A 14,177-nucleotide genomic window follows, 5' to 3' on the forward strand; every position below is an offset into this window, starting at 1 on the left:
TGGTCTAACAAGGGGAACCAAGTGTCTCATCCAAGGGTCACTGCTGATAATGCAAAGGAAAAGGCAAATGTGCGAAAAGGAAAAGGCATTGTGGACACAGATTTAGTTATCCTCTGTGAGAGACGGCATGGGGGCCTGAGGACAGAGGCAGGGGTGACTCATGTTATGAGTTCTATTCTAGATGCACTGACGTTGTATGGGTGGGGTGGGTTCAGTACAAAGAGACAGTGAGAGACAAGATTTAAGGATCCTCAGCACAGGTAGGGGAGCACACTATGTTATCAAAGGGAGAGTGTGCAACAGGGAAAACACACAGTTCAAGTAAATTCCTGATGAGAGGGCAACAAGGCGAAATGCAGCCAGGAAAAGGATCAGAGGAGGGACACTAAAGAGGGATCAGGAAAATCTCAGAATCCAAGGTGGGAGCTCCAAGAAGACGGGCTTAGTCAATAGCATTTAATTTGATGGTCAAAGAAGATGAGGCCTGAGAAAAATGTTATCATCAGCTGCATTTATTCAGACTTGCCTGGAATAACTTGGATATGTATTGAATTCAACATCATCCACACAGGTCATGAATTTTCCATCAGCAGCTGCTAATAGTTGCTAACATTTACTGAGTGCTGACTACATACCAGGCACTAAGCTGTGTGCACTAAACCATATCATTCCATTCTCACAATAATTCCCAAGGTGTTGAAGTGTTAATCCTCCTTCAAGGGTGAGTAAACTGAGGGTCAGAGAGATTAAGTAGCTGGCCCAAGGTCTCACAGATGGTAGCTAATGCTGATTGTGAGTTGATGATAAGCAGTTCTTACTGCTTACATGTATTAGCTCATTTTATCTTCATAACACTCTAGGAGGTAGTTGCTGCTATTATTTGCTCCCCTTAGTTTCATCTCTCTCCTTTCAAACACATGGGGGGAAAAGGCACAGACAGATCTGTTCAAATAATAAACTGTGGCTTTTGAATTTAAACCCAGCATCCAAAATCTACATCCTATTGCACCTCAAAAAGCTCTGAAAAATTACTCCAAAGACACAGTGGGGAAAGGTCAGTATATATGTGATTTTGGTGAAAAGAGAATATATGCAATTAAGCACATATTTTTCCAGAAGGTTTCTACTAGTACCATGAAGCTTTTGGTATCATGAGGAATCGTCATCACCATGAAGGACTTTAGTGCTTTTCTTGATAAGAGGAGATACAACAATTGGGCTCATAAAATAGGCTCCTGAAAATATCTCTCTGAAGATCACTATTTGTTAAAAGAACACTAGAAAAAACTTACCATGAAAGAAATGGATAGAAAGGACAAAGTGAATAGGATTCACAGAGTTGCGTTCAAAGAATATTCAAGAGAATCTCTAGATAAACTAAAAGATTTAGCCAAGTTAGTTGCTTTGAAATCAGCATTGTCTTATACTTAATATAAATTCAAATTTATAATTTCAAAAAAGAATCCCCATTCACAATAGCAAGAGAAGTTTTAAGAAATTTAGAAAGAATTCTTTTTTAAGAAAGGAGATTCAGACTGATTGCAAAAATTAAAAAACCTTATCGAAAAGTTACTATTTAGAAGAGCACTGGCTTTTATGGCTCTAACATGGCAGGCAATGGCACCCCACTCCAGTACTCTTGCCTGGAGAATCCCATGGATGGAGGAGCCTGGTAGGCTGCAGTCCATGGGGTCGCGAAGAGTTGGACATGACTGAGCGACTTCACTTTCACTTTTCACTTTCATGCATTGGAGAAGGAAATGGCACCCCACTCCAGTACTCTTGCCTGGAGAATCCCAGGGACAGAGGAGCCTGGTGGGCTGCCGTCTATGGGGTCGCACAGAGTTGGACACAATTGAAGCGACTTAGCAGCAGCAACGTGGCAGGCCTGTGGCCACTAGATGGCAACAGAGTACCAGACACAAACTGAAGGAACTCAGGAAAATGATGGTAGAACAGCATGAACCTGTGATTCCTAGTCAGTGAACCCATCATAACAAGCAAAATGTGATAGAGAAGGCTATGAGTGTGTTCTAGTCAACAGGTCCAAATCTGGCCAGAGTAGGTAGATAGATGGCAGCGTGTGCAAGGAAGATCTCAAAATACCATAGTTAGATCTCCAACTCCTGAAAGGTGACCGGCGACAGGAGACAGGACATGGTCATGCCTTTAGAGATAAGAGGCATATGTTAGAAAGATCCAAGGGGATCACCAAGTGAAAGTTAAGTCTTTTTCTGATTTGTGGTACTGTTGACATATCAACTTAATACAGGTAAGAGGACATGGCCAACTATAGTCTCAGATGAGAATTAAAAACATATGCCATATCTCCTTTCTGAGCTGATTTAGTCAAATACACCTTTTTCTAAGGAATCTCCAAGGGCCATAAGAAGTATATGTTAGAAAGACTCAGGGGATCAAGTGAAAGACTTGACTTGGTGATCCCCTGGATCTTTCTAACACATGCCTCTTATCTCTAAAGGCATTACTATGGCCATGTTCTGCCTCCTGTTGCCGGTCAGCTATCAGGAGTTGGAGCTCTAACTAGGGTATTTGAGAGTCAAACATGACTGAATGACTTTGGGCTTCCCTGGTGGTTCAGTCGGTAAAGAGTCTGCCTACAATGCAGGAGACATGGGTTTGATCCCTGGGTCAGGAAGATCCCCTGGAAAAGGAAATGGCAACCCACTCCAGTATTCTTGCCCAGAAAATCCCATGGATAGAAGAGCCTGGTGGGCTACAGTTCATGGGATCATGAGTCAGACACAACTTAGTGACTAAACCAAAAAAATCTCAACAAAATGATTTTGTCTGGAAAGAGAACATTCATTTGATGAAGCTCCTGTTTGATGGCATTTGGGTCATGTTTCAAGTTTTCTTTTATGTAGTCCCTTCCTTAAGCAGATGCAGATATGGATTTGTCATTTATTTTAGTGTGTGTCCCACCAGAATGTAAGCTCCTTGAAAGTAGGGACTTGTCTATGCACAGATATATCCTCAGACACTGGCACTTTGTAGGAATTTAATACATTTCATATCTGTTTTGAATAGATACAGATATGACGATAATAACAATGGGGAAATTATCCTCTAAAAGTTAAAGGATGACAGTATTTCTAAATAATTCTCTTACCACATTGAGCTTTATGTGCCCATTCCCTATTGTTAGCTGTGCCTACACTAAAATGAAATATGATGTTCTCTAAGGAAAAAAAGGTTTCTGTCTCCTGAGATGGTAACATATTTAGGCAATCATCAGAAAGAGATGGGCTAAGAGTCTAATGTAAAGAAATGAAGGATCAATAGAAATTATACTCACTTGAAGAATGTTAAAGTTACAATTCATATTTTTTTAAAATAAGTAGTCATATTTCATAATGCATTTTAAAAAGCATACTTTAGAAAGACCTCTGCTTTGGGTCAAGAAGGAGCATAAATTAGCTTTATTAAAGTTAAAAACTTCTGCTTTTCAAAGGAAATGTTAGGAGAATAACACAATGATTTATTAGAGTATAAATCACAGGCTGAGAGAAAATATTTGCAAATCATGTATTTGATAAAGGACTAGTATGCAGATTATATTAGGAACTCATAAGGCTCGATAATAAGAAATCAAACAATACAACTAAAAAATTGACAAAAATTTTGAACACTTCACCAGGGAAGATATACAGGTGGCAAACAAATACATGAAACTATGGTCAACATCTTTAGCCATTAGATAAAGGCAAATAAGATATCAATAACATATTTTAGTATTCTTGCCTGGAAAATTCCATGGGCAGAGGAGCCTAATGGGCTACAGTCCATGGGGTTGCAAAGGGTTGGACACAACCGAGTGGCAGAGCACACACACACACCATATTTCAGAATGATTAAATTGAAAGGACCAGTCACACCAACTGTGAGGATGTAGGAGAACAGGAAACTCTCATATACTGCCAGGGGGAAATGTAAACGGGTACAAACACTTTGGACAACACTGGTGGTTTGTTTAAAAGTTAAACATACACCTGCCATATGGTCTAATCAGTCCATTCCTAGATATTTACCCAAGACAAATGAAAGCATATGTCCATACAAAGACTTGCATATGAACATTCACAGAAGCTTTATTTATGTCGTAGCTGAAAACAATGCAAATGCCCATCAACAGTGGAATGAATACACATCTGTGGTATATCCATGCAATGAAATATTTCTCTGGAATAAAAAGGAATAAACTACGGATATTCACAACAACTTGGATGAATCCCCAAATAATGAGCTGACTGAAAGAAGACAGACCCAAAAAGTATAACTGTGTGATTTACAGAAAACTCTAGAAAATGCAAATTCTTAGTGACATAAAGTGGATCAGTGGTGGGTTGGGAGTGGAGGTGGGAGAGGTCCTGGAGGAAGGGATTGCAAAGAGAGTCCCTACAGGAGTTAACTTTTGGAAGTGATGGATAAACTTGTTATCTTGATTACAATGATGGTTTCACGGGTTTTTAATATGTCAGAATATATCAGATTGAACATTTTAACATGTGCATTTTATTGTATGTTTACTATACCTCAATCAAATGGTTAAAAGGAAAAAAAGCACACACGTTAAAGGCCATAATCGTACCCTTACTATAAACTGGATAAAAGCACTAATACCCTGATGATCATCTTTTTTCATTAGGTTAAAAAAATAAGATTAGGACATCGATAACTTTTTACAAGTTACAGTCTTGGTTTTCTTAATTTTACATTGATAATGATAACTCCCAGCTTGTAGGACTGTTCTAATTACTAGTGTCTATTTTGCTCAGCATTGCACTCCCAAGGCCTAACATAAAACAAACGCTTCATAAATATCTGCTAAATGAATAAAAGCAAGTGCAATATTAGCACAGTACCTGACCCATGGCTGGAATTCAATCCATGGAAACCAATAATGGAATACAAAGAGGAGGAGTTGCAGGAGGGAGCTCTCCTTACTCACCCTCTGGAATGAAGGAGGCCCGAGTACATAAAACACATGCAATGTGTTAATATTGCTTTGAAAATGTCTCTAAAAATTCTGTGATTCCATTTTTTTCTTTTCAGCATGAGGTATTGGGTTGTTGCTATGAAAAATACACCTTCAAGGTGAATTTTGCCCAAGCTTGATATTAGTTATATTATGTTTGTCTTATGTGTCTTATTACTTAACACTGAACAATTTATAAATGTAAGTCCTTTTGATAAGGCAAATGTTTGGAAAATACTTCAGCTGCTAGTGATTCCAGTATACTTTCATTATGTGTTGCTCTCCAGGTGGGATATTAATCCGTACTTTAAGTTTTGACAGCCTATAAGCACACCCTTCAATTACTTCCAAAAGGGTGTACAGGTTGCAATATATTTAAAAATCAATTGTTATTTCTCTACTCAGTTTTATTATGGTGCTGTATAAACACTAGTTTTTCTATTCTGATTGAGAATGGTGGTTTGTTTCTGAGTACTTCATAATTTAGTTTGCTAGACTTGAGATGCATTCCATTCTGTAGAATTATTCTTTGAGCAATACATACTCATTAAGTGATCTTCATTAAATTTTTTAGTATAATGAGCTTTCAAAAATATATGAATGTGCTCAATAACTATGAAACTGAACTGAACTGAGTTCTATCAAGTCTTCTGGTGTATACAGGCAGTTTCAGCGTGCCTGGTGTAGCTATCACAGCAACTGTAAAATTCCATACTGGAGGGTTTGCTTTTCTGTATTTTTTTTTTTTTTTTTTTACAAATTAGACTATCCCAGCAAGTAGTCACCTTAGACATAAGAAACTACTAACTCTGGAACCTTATTAAATGCCTTTTTAATAAGCAAAGGCAGTTACCTTGTGCTTTGAAAAGGAGATTGTCTTCGCTCAGGCTTAACTTGGTTGGGCAGTGGTCTAAAGTTGTTTCGCCTTTAGACAGCCTTATCTTTTGAGAGAACATATAGGAATGATTATTACCATATATCCTTAAACTGTCCATGGCTGATTTATTCTTGCCTTTCCCTCTGTCCCCACACGGCTATGTCCCTACTTCTCTCTCTTCCTCTCTTCTCCATTCTTCCTCAGATTTTGGTTGCTTTTCCCCACAGAAAGCACCTAAACCACAGTTTCTAAAGCTGGGCTACTGAGGGGAGCTTGTCTGGGGGCTCATTTCCAAATCCCAAAGTCTCATATGCTGTTAAATTTCTCAAACTGTTTTGTCTTCTGTTTCATACTATCTTATTGTTAGTTTTAATATAAAATAATAGCCTGTTTCCCTGTTCCCTAAATCTTTCAGTTAAAGAAAGCTCTAAACAGTTGTGCAGGACCTTGCACCTCCCTGGAACTGTCAAGTCCCTTCAGGGACATACAAGCCCTTGAGTTCTGCCACTGGCCCGGGTCTGCTCCAGAATGGGAAACCGTCACACACAGCGTTTCCCCCTCATGGCTTCCTCCCCACTTTTCTCCCTTAGAAATTTTGTTCACATGCTAGACAACCAGTCTCAGGTGACCTTTGTTTACTTGTTCCTTTTAAAACTATCTACAGCTCTATAAATCCTGCCTAGAAAATTTCTAATTCTAGTTACTTCATGAATATTCCCACCCCTCTGTGCTTTCCCTTCCACTGGGAACAAATGCATGATAATGTAATTTTAGTGATACTTGTAAATCAAAAGAAAATAAAAATATTACATTTGGAAATAGAATTAGACATTTCAAAGAAAAAGAGCCATCGATGTCAGAAGTTTCTTCATACTTCTCACATGCATCTCATTCACAGCCCTACTTTTCTTAAATTAAAATTACTTTTCTTCAAGCTCTGCCATTGAAGACAACTACAAATAATTCTTCTTTCAGCTACCTTCAGTTTTATTTGGTCATAAGTATTGTGATACAATTCTACTATTGATGGGTAAAACATGTAGAATTTTGGCTATAAGACTGATAAAATTAGCTTTTCTGGGCTAACTTAAGAGCTTACTAATTTTTAAGCAACTGCTATGTAATAATGAATAATTGTTAAAAAAAAACATTGGTAAGTTGCTGCTTGCTTATACATGAACAAATATCCGTCTTGAGTTCATGGTAACTGTGGTTTCTGTTTTGACCTAGGCAGACATAATACTTCTCAATGAAAGAATTTATTGGTTGAATGAATACATGAGTTGTAATGCCCCCTGTTAATCTGAGGGGCTCTACTTTTAAACTAGTGTATATAAGCAAATAAAATGGACTAAATCCCATGTTACTTACCTTTGAGAGAGGTTTCCAGCTGAGATCTAGATGCAGAAAAGTAGATGGTATATCAAAAGGAATTTCAATACTTTCTTCTTTCTTTTTCTCTGCCTGTGGTTGAGGGGTTAAGGCTTTCTGTGGTCTGATATCCCAAAAGCATATTGTGCTTAAAAAAAGTTTACAGTTTATTTTTTAACTAAGTACAAAGAAGAGGTATAACCTCAAGACTACCATCCTCGCTGCTATACATTAACATTGTGGTTATGGCTATATTTGATATCTCCAAAATTAAGATTTTAATGAAATGGGACTATTTTGCATTTCATATTTTAGAGACTTATAAAGTTTATAGGATTATTTAATGATTTTGCTAGTATTGAGACTAATATTATCATACATGGCAATTGAATTTGGCAACTGACAATTTTTTTTGTGATGCAACCTTTTTTGAAAAAACTTAACTTTATTGAAATATAACTCATATGCCGCGAAATTCACCCACTTAAAGTACACTTAAAGTGCTTCCCTGATGGCTCAGTGGTAAAGAATCTGCCTACAATGCAAGAGATGTGGGTTTGATCCCTGGGTGGGGAAGATCCCATGGAGAAGGGAATGGCAACCAACTCCGGTATTCTTATCTGGAGAATCCCATGGACAGAGGAACCTGGTGGGCTATAGTCCATGGGGTTGCAAGGAGTTGGACACAACTGAGTGACTAATACTTTCACTTCACTTTCTTTCACTTAAAGTACAGAATTAAGTGGTTTTTAATATATTAATTGAATTGTGCAAACCATTACCATAATCAATTTTAGAAGATTTTATATCACCTCTCCCACAAGAATTTGTGTACAGATTACCAGTCATTCCCCATTTCCTTCAGTCCCTCCCACCAGCCCTGAGCAACCACTAATCTCCTTTGTCTCTACAACTTTGCCTATTTTGAACATTTCATATAAATGGAATCATACAATATGTGGTCTTTTGTGACTGGCTTCTTTCACTTAGCATGTTTTTGAAGGTCATTCATGTTGTAGTATATATCAGCACATCATTCCTCTTTATTGTCAAATAATATTCCATTGTATGGACTATACTACACTTTATATCCCTTCATCATTTGATGGACTGATGAATGAATAAATAAAACTGGGTTACTTCCCCTTTTTGCTATTATGAATAATCCTGCTATGAACATTTGTTGATAAGTTTTGTGTGGGTGTAGGTTTTCATCTCTCTTGGATATGTAGTAAGGACTTGAATTGCTGGGTTACATGGTAGCACCTATGTTTAATCTTTTGAGGAACTGTTAAGATTGTTTTACAAAGCAACTGAATCATTTCTGAGAATTCCAATTTCTCTACATCCTTACCAGATGTATTATTTATCTTGAAGATCCCAATTTCTCTACATTGTCAACAACACTCACTATTTTTTGGTCTTTTTTATTTTGGCTATCTAGTGTGTGTGAAGTGGTATCTAATCAAAAGTGATTCTGATTTGCATTCCCTTTGCTGGTGTAATATCTAGGAAACCATTACCTAATCCAAGGTCATAAACACTTATATTTATGTGTGTCCATGTTTTTTTCTAAGAGCTGTTTAGTTTTAACTCTTACATTTAGCTCTTTATTTCATTTTCAATTAATTTTTAAATATAAATTTATTTATTTTAATTGGAGGCTAATTACTTCACAATATTGTATTGGTTTTGCCATACATCAACATGAATCAATTAATTTTTGTAGAGAGTGTGAGGTAATTCTTTTGCAGGTGAATACCCATTTGTCCTAGCACCATTTGTTGAAACACGATTTTTCTCCACTAAATTGCCTTGCTACCCTTGTTGAAAATCAGTTGACCACATACATATGGGTTTATTTCTGGGTTTATCTCTTCTCTGAATCTTGAACAGTTATACAATGATTGGAACTGATCCCTTCTGATGGAAGAGGCTGGCCATTCATTCTGGCTATTCACCATATTCATAGTGAGCTATAGGTAGATGATGTATTTGTCTTCAAAGTCTCATTTCCTCAATCCATAAGCATTTTTTCAGGGTTATTGACAATATAAAAAGAGTCAACCTGCTAAAGCGTGTATTACAGTATTGGCATAAACTTCCAATAAATTAATTTTGTTCACTTAAGGTAACTATAGTCAATTTCTGTTGCTTGTAATCACAGAACCTTACCCAATACATGTCCACAGGATTAATTAATTCAAGTTATCTATGCCTTCATCTGCCATTCCACAGCTGCTTCTGCTGCAATCAGTGCCTAAAGCTTAAGGGGTCGTGATTTCTACGGGGGTCAAAGCTATTTGGAACTGTAAAGTTTTGCTAGTATCTGGATGTAGATAATACTATTCCCATTCATATGTCCTACTTCACTATGAATTTTCAGTTCTATAAAGTGAGGGATACAAGTTTTAAAAATAAACATTTTTCAACATAGTTCCTGAATTATTTATAAAAACACTTGTAATAAATGTTCAATAAAAAGTGCAAGACTCTTCCACCTTCTAAAAGAAACTTTACCAATTAAATGTTGTCATCTTCATAATTGTGAGATAAAATTGAATATAAACAAATATTGCAAAATTACAAGTATGTGACTATGAAGAACCAGAATAATTATGGATAATGTTTATACAATACTACCAATCATGAAATCTAGTTCATTCTTCTTTTTACAATATATCCGTATCCATAAGAAGATTTTTTTTAAACCAGCAACAATGTAAAATTCTGTCCTTTAGTTAATCAGGCTTAATTGCTGCAACAAAGATTATTTAAGGAACAGAAGAGCACAACAATCTAATAAGCATCAGATAAAGATTATATTGTTTAAAAACAAATAGGTAATGATTAAAATAAGACATACCAGTCTGCCGAACAAGTGACAAGTTGACAGGATATTCCACTTCGATTTTCAAAGACATTTCCCAATCTGTTAATCTATTTTTAAAAATGCTAGGAATAAGTTCTGTGTACCTAGAACAGTGATGACTTTTTTCTCAAAGCTTTTTATGTTAAAATTTTTTCTTCTTTAACATTTCTTAAAAGAACATAACACAAACACAGAATTTGGAAACTGGAAGGTTTTGAAATCAAATATAATTCTGACATACATCTTTTCCAGTCCTTTTTCACAGAAACATTTTTACATTTTAAAATTAGTTTTAGTTAGTATGAATATAAATTTCCATCCTAAGATTTTTCAGTTACTGCAATTTGAAAACTTACCTATGTAGTCATAAACCATTCTGGTTTTTAATATATAGATGATATGCCATAACTTTATTACTATTATTATTAGAAATGTATTAGAAATGCAAAATGTAATAGAAAAACAGAAATGCTTTCTGTTTTTCACTGTTAATTATGGAGCTGAACATAGGTGCTTTTATGAGATTGTTAAGCAGGTAAGATCAATAGATAAGAGGCTTGGTGTTAAATTAGATACAGCATGCAGTGAATACTGGGCACCTGCATTCTTTCAGTAGTTAGTGGCACAACTCTGCTAGCACACAGAGGAGTCCAAGGAGGGTTAGTGGCTTAGAGTCCCAAAGGTCCACGTTTCCAACCAGCCAGCTCGCAAATGAGGTGAAAGATTGTTTGTGGCAACCTCTGACAGCGTTAAAGGAGATCAGTCCTGGGATTTCTTTGGAAGAAATGATGCTAAAGCTGAAACTCCAGTACTTTGGCCACCTCATGCGAAGAGTTGACTCATTGGAAAAGACTCTGATGCTGGGAGGGATTGGGGGCAGGAGGAGAAGGGGACGCCAGAGGATGAGATGGCTGGATGGCATCGCTGACTCGATGGACGTGAGTCTGAGTGAACTCTGGGAGTTGGTGATGGACAGGGAGGCCTGGCGTGCTGCGATTCATGGGGTCGCAGAGAGTCAGACACGACTGAACGACTGAACTGACTGACTGATGAGAGCGCTACTCTCAAATCAACAGGAAAAATGACTTTACAATGCCCTACCTACCCGATAGAACTGATGAGCAAAACGGCAAAGGTGGAGGGTTCCAGCAGCAAATAAACAGTGACAGTAGGGGTGGGAGAATACACGTGCTGCAGTGCTAAGGCCTGTGGGCGTCACAGGAGCGAGGACCCTGGAAGCCTGGCTGACTCTGCTGTGGCCTGAGCCCAGTCAGGTTCAGTTACAGCTGTCACCTTCCACTGTGATTGACAAACAATCAGGAGCCCATGTTTCCTTTCCCTCTAATAAGGCTTCCCTCTTGTAGGAAGCTCAAGACTCCAGACTTGCACTTACTCTGGTGCTTTATGCATTAATGATTGAAAAAAAAAAACAAAACATAATCATATTATGAAAGTTTGGGAAATAGAAGTTTTTAAAATCAAATATAGTTCTACCTTATATGCTTTTCCAATCTTTTTCATGGATACACTTTGACATGATTTGTCAAGATACGCATGTGACTGTGTATCTTAGGACACAAATTGGATTACTTCTTTGTATAAATTCCCCAAATTTTGTATTAATGGTCAAAAACTTTGAAAATGTGAATGATTTAAGAACCACATTGGCTAATTGTATTCTAAAACTTTTATATTGAAACCAGGAATGTTAGAGTTTATTGATTTCACTATTTCATCTTTTCTAACACAATACTTGAAAGTCTCATGTAAGAATTAAATAGGTCCAAAATAATACATTATTGTTGCTTTATGATTAATTTCTTTGATTATTAGAAAGTCTGCATGATTTTCCTGTTTATCTGCTAATTGTTTTTCAGTATATTTCTGTAGCTTATTTACTGGAAAATTTGTTTTTATCATATTTGGGGCAAATATTTTTCTTCATTTTGCTACTTGCTCTTTATTTTTTAATTAAAAAATTTACATGCGCATATTTTAAATTTCTTTCAATATTATTTAGCTTAGAAAACTATAGAATCCAGGATTATGATATTCTGATTCATTGTATTTATTTTGGCCCATTAGAACTTTGAAAAGTAATTGTATTTTTTCATAATCCACTTGAATACCCTGAAGGGCTAATCACCCTTCATAACTCTGCTGCTGCTGCTGCTAAGTCGCTTCAGTCGTGTCCGACTCTGTGTGACCCTATAGACAGCAGCCCACCAGGCTCCCCCATCCCTGGGATTCTCCAGGCAAGAACACTGGAGTGGGTTGCCATTTCCTTCTCCAATGCAGGAAAGTGAAAAGTGAAAGTGAAGTTGCTTAGTCGTGTCTGACTCTTCGAGACCCCATGGACTGCAGCCTACCAGGCTCCTCCGGCCATGGGATTTGCCAGGCAAGAGTACTGGAGTGGGTTGCCATTGCCTTCTCCCTTCATAACTCAAGTTTTTAGAATATTCTTCAGTATTCTCATCTTTTAATATTTCAAAGTACATAGTAGACCCCTAGTTCCTTGAGGGAAACATTTGGGAGGATTATTAGTTTTCAGATTCACAAATACCAGACTTTGCGGGTAAAGCACTGAACTACAAAGTGAAACTGCAGCACAAATGCTGGGCAGTCAGCTGGGCTCACTCACGGCACAAGTGTCGAGAGTTTTCACCTATCAGCCTCACGACGCACTCAATTCACGACCACTTTGCAAAATGACACATTATCACATGTCACAGATCTTCACAGTTGTCCGCTCTAAACAGCTGAAACCATAAAATTTAAATTTGCGAAGGTGTAAAATATTTGTTTCTATTTATACAACCTTCATTTTCTCCATTATTGTATTATATCAGTGTTGACACTACCTACATTTTTTAGTGGCTTATAAACCATGGAAGTTGAAACCCTGGCCTTCTTCTCATCCCCAAGTCAGATCTTGGTTTGTCAACAGTGACACAGTGTGTGATGTTTAGTTCCTGGTAATTCACAATTTAAATGCAGATAAATTTTTTACTTGAAACATTCTCTTTGAATAAAATTTTCCAAAACCCTACAAGTCAGCAGGAGAAAAGTATGAAGCCATCAAGACTCACCTCAAATGTATCAGGCAGCCAGTGTATATCTGTAATTACTTTCCTATGTCCACTTTCTATTGAGGAGACTGCACAGTGTCTGATATATATTGCTTCTTTATTACTCTCTGGTTCAAGGAGAAACATAGGCTGTAAAATGTTACAAGAAAGTTATGTGCTAATTTCAGAGAGCTGATGAAAGAACTCATACTTGACATATCATTCTAATTAAAATAAATAATTTGAAGAAATACTAGTTCAAGGAAAAACATAAATTACTATTTCTATGTATAATATATTTAGGTAATTAGATTATCTTCTTTCCGCTTCAGTTCCCAGGGAGCTTTTCCAGGCAAAAATACTGGAGCAGGCAGTGGAAGTGATGCTCTATGATGTTCTAGAAGAAAGCCTGAAGTAGTCATGTGAAGACACCTCTAAGAGACACAGGTGGAGGGGCACCTGTAGAGTCAGCAGCCTGGGGAAGCCTGGGTCAAAAGCCAGCATCGCCCCTCAAATATGTGAGTGAAGATGCCTTTGGATGATCCCACCCCAAGTTATCAAGTAGCCCCCTTCTTCAAGATGCCAGTCTCCCCAGATGAAGCACCAAAGAGAGTGGAACAGAAACAAGCCAACCCATTAAGCCCATTCTAAAAGCCTACCCACTGAATCCACGAGCATAATAAATGTTTTAAAAAGTACTTGTTTTAAAGTACACATACACACACGGAAAAGAATACTGTAGTGGGCTGCCATTTCCAACTCCAGGGGATCTTTCCGACCCAGGGATCATCTCTGGCATCTCCTGCATTGGCAGGTGGGTTCTTTACCACTGCCCCACCTGGGAAGCCCCTAATTACATTAGCTTCTTTCCACTTCAGTTTAGGGTAAGATTTTACCTCTAAACTTTTTACAAGAATGAATGACCCATACCCAAAAGAACCAATGAGATTCCATTTTTGAAGGAGTATTTTTTTTAAGTGCACAGAAGAC

The 14,177-nt window shown here is 37.3% G+C and overlaps 1 protein-coding gene across 9 annotated transcripts in view; it reads right to left on the reverse strand.

Moving 5' to 3' along the window:
- Nucleotides 1-14,177, reverse strand: part of DNAI3 (dynein axonemal intermediate chain 3) — a 120,689-nt gene that overhangs the window by 54,397 nt on the left and 52,115 nt on the right. For all 9 annotated transcript variants that reach the window (XR_011565826.1, XM_070786196.1, XM_070786193.1 and 6 more), the window contains exons 13-16: nt 13,209-13,337; nt 10,114-10,187; nt 7,248-7,395; nt 5,853-5,940 (exon numbers count right to left, since the gene is read on the reverse strand). Coding sequence is in view for 8 of the 9 variants with exons in the window: in XM_070786196.1 (XP_070642297.1) it covers nt 5,853-5,940; nt 7,248-7,395; nt 10,114-10,187; nt 13,209-13,337 (439 nt within the window). In the remaining variant the exon portion in view is untranslated. The remainder of the gene's footprint in view (nt 1-5,852; nt 5,941-7,247; nt 7,396-10,113; nt 10,188-13,208; nt 13,338-14,177) is intronic.

Source organism: Bos indicus, chromosome 3 (genome assembly GCF_029378745.1).
Source record: "Bos indicus isolate NIAB-ARS_2022 breed Sahiwal x Tharparkar chromosome 3, NIAB-ARS_B.indTharparkar_mat_pri_1.0, whole genome shotgun sequence".
Taxonomy (NCBI): domain Eukaryota; kingdom Metazoa; phylum Chordata; class Mammalia; order Artiodactyla; family Bovidae; genus Bos; species Bos indicus.